General features: G+C 40.8%; 1 protein-coding gene across 2 annotated transcripts in view; it reads right to left on the bottom strand.

Moving 5' to 3' along the window:
* Positions 1-642: 642 nt before the first annotated feature.
* The window catches only part of gas2l3 (growth arrest-specific 2 like 3), a 33,752-nt gene continuing 20,751 nt past the window's right edge, over positions 643-13,643 (bottom strand). For both annotated transcript variants that reach the window (XM_028451332.1, XM_028451331.1), the window contains exons 3-9: positions 11,407-11,593; positions 9,183-9,301; positions 8,380-8,521; positions 6,395-6,458; positions 6,083-6,224; positions 3,465-3,569; positions 643-2,705 (exon numbers count right to left, since the gene is read on the bottom strand). In XM_028451332.1, coding sequence (XP_028307133.1) covers positions 1,392-2,705; positions 3,465-3,569; positions 6,083-6,224; positions 6,395-6,458; positions 8,380-8,521; positions 9,183-9,301; positions 11,407-11,593 — 2,073 coding nt within the window. In that variant the 3' untranslated portion in view covers positions 643-1,391. The remainder of the gene's footprint in view (positions 2,706-3,464; positions 3,570-6,082; positions 6,225-6,394; positions 6,459-8,379; positions 8,522-9,182; positions 9,302-11,406; positions 11,594-13,643) is intronic.

The raw sequence follows: 13,643 nt of genomic DNA, 5'->3' as shown, positions 1-13,643 counted from the left end.
CTTGTGTAAAATGATATAAATGTGGGCTTTTTAGTGTTTTTTTTCAATGTATATAAAGGAAATCAATGTGTATACCAAAAGCATTTGTAATTGAAACTATTTCTGGGAGAAATGGTTTTATTTCTGGAAAAACTCCATGACTGTTTGATACATTATTTCATAGGTTTACATGTTTAAATGCTGATATTAAATATTTGACTTATTGTACTTTTGAATTATTACACATTTTGCTTTAAATCATCGTTAATGAACAGTGTTTCAGCAGCAGCATTGATAATTACATCTTTGTTGGACTTTTAACACATTGTATTTGGAAAGAAGGAGCCTTTAGTGCAATGTGTGTCTGCAGTGGGACAAAAGTCAGTGTTCTTCCTCATACAACTAAAGGAAATAGTTTGTTTTTTAAAACTTCATCCACATTCAAAACACTGTTTTTAGGAAAAAACTGCTTCATTCATAGTAATCGCATTTGTCCTTTTTAATTTCTGGATTCACTTTTATTCTTAAAGATTTTTCAATTTAAAATATTCAGAAACTAAAAAATAAACCTGTAAAAAAAGCTTCATATTTTTGCTGCTCCAGACTTAAAGATTTCACATTTATTATTTTAATGTTGAACACAAAAAAACCACAAATACCAAATCATTGTTAAAACTATTAATCCATTTATTGATCCAAAAGACAAAAGATAGCAGAAACGAGACACCATCAACATTCAAATATTAATACACAGATCTCTGTAAAGTGCCCAACAAGAAAATAAACATTAATAATATACTCTATACACACACACAATCACATAGAAAACTAGATGTTACCACGCACAAAACCATATTAAAACCCTTTCTAAACATTTAGCTCTAAAATGAGTGTTATTGATCAGTAGTTTGAGTTACTCAGCTTTACACACATCAGCTACAAATAACACATAAAACCTTCTGCCACCAAATACATTCTGAAAGCTCTGACTAAAGGCACATGAACCTTCACCACTCAACTTATAACCATAAGCAGTTTCACCTCAGCGTCTCCCTCTAGTGGAAAGTCTGTTCTCACTAGAGATCACAGGTCAGAGCTTTAGTATTTCCTGTTCTTGAAGAGTTCAAATCTGATCTGGTTAAAAAAAAATCAATTATATTTCACACTCGTTAAAAATCATCAGTTTGTATTGAGACAAAGTGTAAATGTAAACATTGTGCAAGTTGTGTAGTGTTAATCAGACACGCACGCACACACACACACACACATCTGAGACCCTTTGGGATTAAAAGGAAAAAAAGAAGCTATTAAATAACCAGATTTAACATTGAGGAGAACCAAGTAGAGTTTTATGAGATCAGTGATGAGATGTTTGAAGTGCTGTTAGCAAAGACCAGCGTTTGGTTTGAGCTTTATGTCTTCTGTTTCCTTTTGTTGGTCATTTCAAAATAAGGGTCCTGTGCAGTGTTGCATGCTGGGAGCTTCCTGGTGGCAGCAGCAGCTTCTGTTTTAATAGTTTTGGTGTTTGTTCGGCTCCTCAAAGAGGCCTGAGCTGTGGTCGTCTCAGCTTTAACAGTAGGAACTGTCAGTTTCTGTACAGCTCTGTGCGATGTGATCGGTGCTTTCTGATTGGCTCTGCTGGTAGACAGAGGTGCTGTTGCCGTGTGGCCCCCGAGGACCCGCCCGGGGGCTGCAGTGGAAGCGGCCTTGTTAGCAACCGCTACCTTTGGTTTGGATGAAGGCTCTTTGCTCTTTGGAAGGAGTGTGGCTGGTTTGGTGAGGGCTGGGGAGGCGGTATGTGAGCTGGGTGGTGGAGGCGTGGGGGGAGGAGCAACTGCTCGAGGAGGAGGAGGAGTCACAGCTCCTCGGGGGCTCGCCCTGGCTCTCCTGGATGCCTCCACACGCAGGCGTGAGGCAGGAGAGCCTGGTCGACGCTGTGCGAGGCGTGAGCGCTGGCTGGGGCCCGTCGGGGGCCGGCCGTCTTTAGGGCCCGGACCCCGAGGTGGAGCGGTGACTGGGCGAGGCAGCGCCGAGGCAGGGGGGGGTGACGTTAGGGGACTGGAGGGTTTGTGGCATTTGGAGGAAGGCTCTGGACATACGGGACTTCTGGGTTGGGAGGCGGGGCCACGTGGTGATGGTTTAATCTTGAGTTTGGAGGTGGAGCTTTGATGTAGAGGAATAGATGATGGTGTCAAAGCTCTGTGCTGATAGGCTGAGCCAGGAGACGGGTTGGACAGGCCCCCCATAGGAGAGCAGGGCAGGGAGGAGCTGCCTTTGGGGGCCACGGGCAGCGGCAACTGGGTGGGCTTCTTCAAGGAGGAGGGCGTCCTCACAAGGTTCTTCCTGGGCACAGACACCGAACCCTTCCTGGACAGCGTGGGGGTGGAGGTGGGGGAGGGGTTGTAGGAGCGACACGTCTGACCCATAGTAAACAGAGACGTAGGTTTACACGCTGGAGCGCACGAGGAAGAGGAGGACGACGAGGCAGAGGAGGAAGAGGAAACCAGGTCGTCGACAGCGGCGAGGGGGTCCATTTCAGGGGGCGGGGGTGCGGAGCAGCTGCCGTGGTGACCCCCGAGGGCAGGGGGGCCTTTCTGGAAGGCCAGGATCTTCTGCTCTAAGGTGGTGAACTGCAGCACACGCAGAGGGTCGTACTTCATCAGAAAGCCTCGTAGAGTGTCCCAGCCCCCGCCCACACGCACCATCACATGTTTACCATGGAGCATCTGATAGAAACACACAGTCACACAGTTACTGTCAGTACACACACAGGGAACTGTTAGAAAGGTCTGTAATACCAGTTCACACCACTAGATGGTGGAACAGCTCTCTTTATTACAAACCCAGTACAATAACTCATACTAATCTTGTGTCAGCACTTTATCACTGTTTAAATGTGTGTTTTTATAATGTGTTATTGTGTGTTTTTATGCTTTTATTAATAAAGCCTTACGTTGAGCATTGAGTGGAAACTGTTCTGTATGCCCCTATGGTGTGTATGTATGAATGACAATAAACTATATCTTTATATCTAGTCAGTGAAGTTTAACCAGTGTTTCATAAGCGTTTAAAAAAAATGTAAAATCATATTTAATAAAACATTAGTGTTGCTTTAGTTTACACATCAAACTTAGTGTAATCACTTTCACCTGTGTGGTCCTATTATGTGTTTAAAGGTAAACTGCTCACATGGCTGACCCTAATGTAATTATCCCGTTAAAGCCAACAGTGGCCCATTAACAACAGGATGTAATTGTTCATCGTGAGGTTAGACATAGCAGCAGGGATGCAGATGAGTGGGCGTGGCCTCAGACTTGGCACTGACCACTGAGGGCGTGATTATGATGTAATGGTCTGATGTAAGCCGTTACTCTACAGCTAATGATCTTAGAACGCTTCATCACGAGCTGCAGGGAGAGCGTTTTCACACATGGCGAGCAGCGTGTGTGTGTGTGTGTGTGTGTGTGTACGCGTGCGTCACTCACCCGGATGAAGATGGTCTTATCTCCCAGCCTGTAGCGACCCTCAGAAAGGTACTCAATGGAGACTCTGTTGGAGCAGTTACAGGGGGGGTCGTCCACACCGTGCTCCTACAGAACAGGAGAAGAAACACATTTTGTGATGTTTTAATATCACTATTTATCATCTCAATAATATACATAACTTACAATATAAAATACTACAGGGTTCCAACAGCTTCAGTCAAACTAAACTCAAGACTTTTTCTTATTGCCATTTGAAATTAAAATGAAGACCGACTTCACAGTAAACATAATTGGGGGAAATGCCACATCAATGACATAGGGTTAGGGCATGTTTTTCCCCACTTTCTAGCGTAGACGTGCAACTGGTGGCCTCCAAAGTTAACACACAAAAAAACAGAATAAAATGATCAAAATCACTCCAAAAACACACAAGATGACGACAAAAATAGCCAGAAATCTATAAAACAACAAAAATATTAAAAATAAAAACTATTAAGAAAAATCTTCATTAGACAGGCACTTTTGTAGTCCCGCTGCAACAACATCACTGTTTTGTCGTTGGTTCCACTGTCGTGATTGCACAAATCTTACCTATTATGTGTTAAAATGTAAGGCTTTTGAAACATTGATTTAAGACATTTTAATAACAATTAAGGCCTTATTTTTAGATTCATGAATTTATTGCTCTTTAAGACTTTTTAAGGATCTGCAGGAACCCTGTACTAACAGCAAAAAGAGGTGTTGATTATTAGGAGTCTTATTGTTTTGTTTGAAGTAAAACATTCATAAGCAAACAGTTTTACAACAGTAACTATGAATAAATAAGTCATGAGGTGGGAAAGTTACGTAAAGTTTCACTTTTTCAGTTGATTTCCTTCATTCTAACGTCTTATCACTTCATATTGGATGTTCATTTTGTCCATAGTCAGTTTGGTTCATCAATCAAAGCTCAGTGATGCTCCTGGCAGAGAGCGAGGCTCGTTTACACACACGGTGACAAAACGATGAAGGTCCAAACCAGTGCACACTGACAGGGTTGGCCTTTATGAAGAGGAGCAGCAAACAGATTTGGGGATAAATCCACTGCTACGCAGTCGTTGGAACTTCCTTCTGCTCCGATGACTTCAGTTATTTTTAGCCCAGCTGACTCCTCTGGTAATAAAACGATCAAGAGCAGCAGGGATTTATTTTTCCCAACACACCGCAGTAATAAACCCAACTAACAGGGACCTGAGGCGCACACACACACACACACACACACGCGCGCACAAACGCCCTTTATGTGTGCACGGAGCAAGTATGATAGCACAATCTGCAGCAGGCCTCACGTGTGATGGGAGATGTTAGCGGAGCATCACATGGTTAGCTGTGATGTGTCATGTTCCCTGTGGGGCGCCACTGAAGCGGCAGAAGCCACCGCCTGCCGCCATCTTGGTTTGGCTTCAACTGGGTCGCACATGTTTCACCTTATTTGCCGCTAACGTGATCTGTAGTGGTTCGGCGCCGGAGGGGAGGCAGAGACTCAAACATTCACTTGATGATGGAAGTGAAGAGTGGACGACATGTGTTTCAGCGACCGGACACCTGGGGTGCGGTTTGTGTTTGCACTAGGGGTTCGTCTTACCGATTGCAATTTTCTGGCCGAGCACTGAATTTTTAAAAGCCTGACCTGCCGATCCCAATTTTTCTAATAAGTGACAGCATACACCTTAAATATTCCAATCATATTTTATTATAAAATGTTGAACAATATCCATGAAACAATACAAATTTGTTGTTTTCACTGCACACGAGGCAGTTAACTCAAATATAAATAAATGTCCTGAGTTTTAGGGTTCCTTGTAGTGCAAAAAGAAACAAATGCCAAATTCAATCTGAAAAAAATTACAACAGCGTACAGGATAAAAGCTCCTAAAAGTCAAACATTCTAGATAAAAAATAAAGCATTTTCAAAAGTCAACGAGTAATGACAGAATGAACATGGCACAGGTTAGCTGTTCTCAGACTTATTGCAGTCACTGGTAGCTACATTAGCAGCAGTTTTTTCTCGACATCCAACGCCATGAAACTCCATCATTTTCCTCCTAGTTGTGTTTCAGCGGGTACAGGCACAGGTTAGTAGTTCTCAGACTTACTGCTATCACTGTTACATTAGTGGCAGCGGGCCATGGGCTCCTTGCTCCGCTAGCTTTAGCATTAGCTTGATAACTAGCTTCAAATGCTGCATACTCAGTGGTGTGGTGTTTTCTTAAATGGTGAATGAGGTAGCGTTTTGTTTGCAACTCTATCAAGACTTATTTCCGCGTTACACAAATGACAAATTGCCATCGTTTGCTCTCTTTTTGTGTGTAATATTACTGAACCATGGACTTGCTAGGCTAACCGTGCAGCGGGTGACTGTTGTTGTTAAGCCATGTAGCAGACGCATGCGCAGGTCCATGACCTGGTAGGCGGGCCTGTCCTCTCACAGCAGAATGGGACAGTGGCTGACTTTAAAACAGACTTTGGGACCTTTGCAGTGGTGGAAAAGATTGGTTTACTATGCAAGGATCGGCCGATCGCCGATCTTCCAAAATCAGGGAGATCGGTGCATCCTTATTTTGCACACACACACTCACCCCGGGCTGGTAGAGGCCGCCGTGCTGGCAGCACACGCTGAAGGTTTTGACGGCGGGCGGAGGCTCCTCCGTCAGCAGCAGAGTCTCCTCCAGCTCGATCTCCTTCTCCAGCTTCACCAGCACCGGAGGCTCCACGCCGTACCTGTGTGAGGAGAGGTTCTGTTCACATGGGCCAACCTGACAGACAGACAGACAGACAGACAGACAGACAGACAGACAGACAGACAGACAGACAGACAGACAGACAGACAGACAGACAGACAGACAGACAGACAGACAGACAGACAGACAGACAGTTGCTAAGGAACTCACTTGGAGACGATGCGTCCGATCTCCAGCAGACAGAGACACACCTGCCGAGGCTCCTTGTGCAGCACTGAGGGGTAAAAACCAGGGTTTGGATCAATTACATTTTTCAATTACAATTACGTATTCAATTATCCATGCTCAATTACAATTACATTGACAAGCATTTTTTTCCAAATACAAAATCTTATTTTTCCCCTGAAATCATTAACAATTGTGTTCTCAATTACTAAAGTTTAGTAATTAATTACTTTAGTAATCAATTACTGAGCCTTTAATAAATAAGCCCATAAAATGTGACCTTCCTCTTGTGTTAGCTTTCTGTTAGCATCTCTAATGATAACGGATCAGTGTGGCCCATGTCTTAAATCAGCTGTAAAATACAGTAAAAATATTATTTATCAATTAATTTGTTTTTCATCCCTTGGTGACCTTGTTTGGCTTCCTTGTCCATGATAATATTGATATTAATATTTTTGATGTGGGTGTCTGAGCCTTTTTTGTGTCAGTATACCCCTAGATTTTTATATATGTGTATATATATATATGTGTATATATATACATATATATATATATATATATATATATATATGATAAAATTATACTCAAGAGAAGTGACAGATAGTGGGAAAAGTTTATATGAAAATGACGTTTGTTTTATAGAAATTCCATACCAATTACAAACTGCATTATATGAACTCAATTACAATTCAATTATGATGACAACAGCAACAGATTTTTTCAATTACAATTACAGTTATAATTATGCCATAATCGTAATTAATGATCAATTATGTGATTACAATTAGAATTGACCCCAAATCTGGTGAAAACAATGACAGGTTACATCCAATAATCACAAGAAGCAGCTGCTGCTTCCTAAACATAGTGAGCGGTTAGTTATCAGACGTGTAGAAAACCCAAAACATGACAGAGCACATTAGCTGAAAGTTGATGACGCCCTGAGGTGTTGATGGTTCATTCATGCAGAAGAAGAGGAGAACACAGCTGGAGGACGATCGGCAGAAATATAAACACTTCCTATAATCTCTAGTGCTTTGTTTCTCCAGCTGAACCCCAACCTGCTCCTTTATCCATTACGTGTAATGAGTTGTACCCCCATAGAGAGCACGGTACTTATTGTGATTGTCCTCCACCACAGATCCTATTACAGCGTTAAGATGAGGCTTAAACAACACAGTCAGTCCACAGATGCTGTTTTAACTGCAGCTTACAACCCAAATACACTCAGTTCATCTTCACCTAACGATGAGGCTGGATGAGGTAGATAGTAGGGCTGGTTTTAACAGTTAATATGGTTGTGTTAAAAGTTGTGTGTGCACGTGCACACAATCCACAGCAATTGAAAACATCCACAAACAACAGGACAGAAGAGAAGTTTGACTAGCCTTGTTTAGAGCTATTGTTATTTTTACTCCTACGTTGTAGTAAATGTGGAGCAGGGGTGTCAAACTCATAGTTCAGGGGTCAAATACAGACCAGTTGCATCTAAAGTGGGCCACAGATTACAGGTGAAAAAATGAGCAATGTCAACATTACTGTGCCCTAGTTTGCACTAGTATAAATGATATGTAAAATATGTTAGGCAACAACAATATCCTTAATAATCTCAAATTCTATCTAAAAATCCTCATTTTTTTTTTTTAAATTTGGGGATATTTTGTAAATATTTTGCATGATTTTAGAAAACATGAGATTTCTTTCAACAGTTTGAGATTAAAAATTGCTGCCATCATGTGACATAACCACGGGAAAACTGTAAATCCTGCAAATATTGTGAAATTTGCTTGAATTTGTTTGTTCGGAGGGGCTGAAAAATGTACAACACAATTAGTTGGTATTTTACACAATAATGCAAGGTTTAGTCTAAAAGGCCAGATTTGGCCCCCGGGCCTTCAGTTTGACACATATGATGTACAGTTTGATCACGTGATTGAAGCTCATTCTGATCGGTGCTCTCAGCTACTCACCGAGGCCTTCAGACTCAAACAGATAGGTTTCCTCCACGCCAATATGGCGGCACCAAGCTAAGAAGTTGGCGGTGTTGTCCCGAGCGAAGAAGGAACCTGGAGAAGCGTTGTGCTTGCAAGCAACTCTCCGTGTGGGAAACAGCTGCAGAAAAAGAGAGAGTTTAGGACGTCAGAGGGCACAGCTGCAATAATAAAACATCGGGGGAAATGTGCAACATCATGTGGTCAAAGCTCAGACACTCTCATATCAGATCCATGGCCAGGAGGACACCACATCTACACAGTCTACAAACATCACAAGACGCTGAAGAAATTTTATTTTTATTTATTTATTTATTCAGTTTATTTCCGACATGGTTACATTCACTTTTTTTTTACATTTTTTTTTTTGTACATGCCGAAAAAGGAGACGAGAGAAGCAGTTTGCTTATCTAGGTCCCGTCCCGTTTTGTACATCGAAAATTTACATGGGTTTACATGTCTCTCTGGTCAAATATTCTTAGGTTGTTCTGAACAGTCCTTTTTTGTGTAGGATTTATTCTCATGTGTAGTCAGTGTTTTCTTTTTTTGATGATCCATGAGTGCAAATGATCCATGAGTGCAAAGTACATGTTCCCTATGTACTTAATCACTGTGTTTACAAATCCTTTAAGGTAATCACTGCAATCTCAACAAACATGTGCTCCTATTTCCTTTCCGATGTCATTGTGTACTTTGAGTTTGACACGTCAATGTTCCTTTCTTCTGACCTCTAAATGTGACCTGTGACCTTGTCTTCCTTGCCTGGCTGCTGTTGGACTCACCTTACTGAGTGCTACGGGGCAGCTCTCTGTGATCTTGGTCTGCAGCACGCCGATCAGCTGGCACAGCTTTACGCCGTTGTTCAGCTCCTCCATGAAGAACTCCGCCCTCACCTCCACTCCTGGAATCATAGATAGAAAGAAAACACAAATATTTATTACTTGTTTCTTTGTTTCAAGACATTAAAGCTAATTTATTTCTCCTCCACATTGAAAAAAAGAAGAAAAGATAAATGAAAAGGAGCAGAAAAAATAAAATATATAACATCTGCCCCTTTCATTAAAATTAATTACATTAAACAAAAGCAAACTGCAACACAGTCATTGTCACAACTTTGAAACCACAATACAGTTACACTTCTGTCTCATTTCTTTAACTTAACACATTTCACCATATTTTTCAACATATTAAGTGATCATGATCATTTGATGTCATCATTTAGATTGTTCCTTGTCTGACCCCCTGAACTGAAATGCAGCTTTCTGTTGTCAATGTTCTCAAGTTGGGTTTTTTTTACTATTTCTATTCCTCGCAAGTTACTTTCTCTCTTTTTTTTTATTTTATGAGCTTTGTACATGGTTTTTAAAATGTTGTATTCTACCAAATTATGAAATCTTAATCATTTTTGCTGTATAAAATATTGGGTTTTTATGTTACTTCAATTTAATTTTTTTTTAAAGCCATTGAGTCATAACTCATGGAGTCCATGACATTAAGTGACAAAGCTTACATCTCAAAAGTTTATTTTCTCCCCAACAATTGCAGCCCCTGAGGCTGGACACCTGATCGTGTGCACGCCACATGTTTGTGCAGCTTTAGAGCAGTCCATCTCTCTTTATGTGGAAAACTCTCAATCACTGCTCCAATAACTCACACTGAGTGCTCACTACCTGCACACATTCCTCATCAGCAAAACTCAATGTCTGCTTTAAATAAAGGATCCAGCAGTTCACAACAGATGTGGTTTCCAGTCAGCTTAGCTTTCCTCATGGCTCCATTGTACCTGAGACACAATAGGTGGCAGTACAATGGAGGGGACGGAGGAAATAAGGGATTTTGTTCCACTGCCGTTTCTGTGGATTGGCTATGAGCAGTGGGGGAATATCTCCATCTAAATCCAATCACATGGGACATCCAGGTCATTTGTGTGATGGCGCCTCAAGGAGAACCAGTGACATGCAACAGGCTGAGCAGTTGGAGACAGATTCATCTGCATTTGCCATCCTTGGACGGAAGCAGGAAAATCGATCGGGACAAAAACAGCCTGATTACCTTTATGTGTGTGTACCTGGTTTAATGCAGGAAAATGTTTTATATTCATGTCAACTAAATAAAAATAACCAAGTTTGGGCTCAATTATAATTGTAATAGTGTAATTGATCATTAATTATTGTAACTGTAATTTAAAATAATTTGCAGTAGTGATTGTAGTTAAATTGTAACTGAGTTCAGATAATTGACTTCGTAATTGTAATTTCTGTGATAATTCTATAAAAATTGTCAATTATAATTTACGCAAAAATGGGGAACCGTGTCACAGTTCTATGTACAGTTCTAAACATATGTAGTTAATTATTAAAAAGTGTTTCATATCAAGCTTTCCTACATTTGATCATTTAAAAAATTTAAATCTGTTGGTATACTTACACAAAAAAGGCTCAGACGCCCACACCAAAAATATGAATTCCTATATTTTCATTGATTAGGAAGCCTAACAAGGTAACCAATAGATAGGAAAAAAATTAGATAATACATATGTTTTTAGTGTATTTTTCAGATGATTTAGGATCCGTTAGGATAAGAGTTGCTAACAGAAAGCTAACACAAGAGGAAGGTTAACCTTTTAATAGGGTATTTATTTCAGGCTCAGTAATTGTGATTCATTGTAATAGAACTTTAGTAATTGAGAATGTAATTGTAATTGACTTTCAAAAAATAAAAAATAATTGTAATTTAATTGTAATTAAAAAAAATTGCTGATCACTGGAATTGTAATTGAACATGGGTAATTGAAAACATAATTGTAACTGAAAAATGCAATTGACCCTAACCCTGAAACTAACTGTAATCTAACAGGACCTTAATAGTAATAATTAGGGATAGGAATCATCATAAAGCCCATGCAAATGTCTGAACCACCAAAAACACACTCATTTATGGTCCCCCACCCAGCAGTTGAGAAACCTTGCATTGGTATTTGGTTGATGAATAAAGTGCCGTAATTACCCAGCATGCCGCTGAGCCAGATGGCCAGATCTTCCTGCATGGGCACCAGTGTGGCCTCGTGTCGCACAGCTAGCCACTGGTCATACTGGAAAACATCCGCCAGTCCAGGGCCGTGCCTCTGGGTTCGGGGGCTGCGGGGGCTCCGGGGGCTCAGCAAGGGAGCGTCAAACTTCTCACCAAACCACACCTGGAAGCAGGAGGAGGAGACGATGACATAACGTATGTCTAGACACATTAAACCAAAGAAAGATACATGTAGAAAGGCACATAAAGCAAAACACGTAATCTCCAAATTAGAAACAATAACCGAGCAAATAGGGGAATAATGAGAGCGCTCACTTCCATCTAATCTGAACACTGACATCTTGGCATCTCATTGTCTGGTAGCAGGAATTTAGTGAATATCTTCTTTATCTATCACTACATCAAACAGTGCAAAACTGTAAATGTTCATTTATAATCTGCCTTTAGTGACTCAGCGTGTTTTTAATCCACTACAGGAGGTCACCGCCGTTTTCATGCAGTGCTTTCACTATCCTTGATGGCTGAATATAGGTTTGGAGGTTTTTTCCAAAGCATTGACCTCTACAGAAAGCTCCAAAGCGTGATCATACTCTAGATAGCGCTTTAGCCTTGCACTGAGAATGTAGGAGGAATCTGTGCAGCTCGTCCATGCAGAGCAGGACGCCGTCATAGATGGAGATTGTGGCAACTGACCTTGCAACTGATGAGGTTTACTCTACCTTTACCTTAATGCCGCAAAAGCTTTTCATTTAAAAAACATTAAACTGGAAAAAAAAAAAAGATGTTTTGCTCTGCTGCAGAATGATGAAGAATTAAAAATGTGAATGCAGCTCCAGTTGGCTGTAACTAATGCACGATTCTCAGACTTGGCTTGACTGCCTAAAGCAAGTTGCTGATCTCAGCCTTTAATGCCGATGTCTCTTCTTATCCATCTCCACTGTCTCACACGTCTTCCCTTTCCCATTTCACCTCAATCCTTTATTCTGCTTTTTGACTGATGACAATTTAGATTTTTAAATAAAAAGGAAAACCTCTTATATTGCAGCTAATGTTACTGCAGAGAATGCAGACTGAATCTAGATGTTTTTTTTTTGTTGTTGTTTTTTCTGCACTGGATGCAGAGGGTGATCAAAATTCCTAATTTTTTGCAATGTTTTGGGTGATTTTGAGGTCGATCACCGATCAGTGAGTTTAAAAAAACGATTACCGATCCAATCATATGAATTCACGTTGATTTTTTAAGGTACCGACCAAATTCCTTTGGTACTACCTTATACAGATTCACGGAAAATCAAACGGTACCATGTCTCTGGACCTAAAAGCAGCCTTGTGGCTGTGAGGGAGTGGAAGAGTTGAAGAATTTTCAAGCAGGACCTGTGTGGGTGTGTGGCCCTTTAACTGTGAATGAATGCCCTAGTCGCTCGACCATGGTGTGGAGTGAGGGAGCATGTGATCGATTATAAGCTGTATGCCGTTTTTAGTGATTGGCAAAAACAAACGTTGCAGCTGTTGAAATTCAACCGGAGTGTCATACTCAATGACTGCTGTGAAGCACCTGTGTCCACCAGCTGAAACGGACAGAAGTCTCTGGTTTGAAAGCGAAAGTAAACGGGAGAACAAACAAAACAAGCGTGCACACATACAAACACACACACACACACCAACAGCAGACGCTGTACCCGCTTACAAAGCCGGTAGACTGGGGAAGAAGTCTGGCGCTCATCCCTTCGCTCCAACCAGAGACATTTTTGCCGTTGACTCATAAGTTTTCACCTTTGTGCACAAATGTGAGTGAAATAAAGCTAAATATCAGCTGATCCGATATAGCTGATCAGATCGGTGTAAAGCCGAATAAAACTACTATTTCCCTTTCTTTTCTATATTTCACTTTCTCCAACACGAGGCTGAAATATAACAGCTGATCAGCCGTTCCTCACCTCAGAACACACATTTGAAACTTGTGTAGTTATATTACATTTTAAATTGTATTTTAAAGCCCAAATATGGAAACGCCTGTGCCATGCATCGTCAGAATATCTACAACTAGAATGTAAGCACATTGACTTCTTCATGGTGGATGTTACATGCTCTACAATCACCCTTATTTTAATGTGCCTGTGTGGCATTTTGCGTCAGCAAATCTAACCCAGAATTCTCTTTATTGAGTTAAAAATGTCGAGATTCATATTGTATATCACTATTTTGAGAAGAAA

This window comes from Gouania willdenowi, chromosome 6, assembly GCF_900634775.1.
Source record: "Gouania willdenowi chromosome 6, fGouWil2.1, whole genome shotgun sequence".
Taxonomy (NCBI): Eukaryota; Metazoa; Chordata; class Actinopteri; order Blenniiformes; family Gobiesocidae; genus Gouania; species Gouania willdenowi.
Note: the sequence above shows the minus strand (reverse complement) of the source record. Positions and strands in the feature narration are given on the sequence as shown.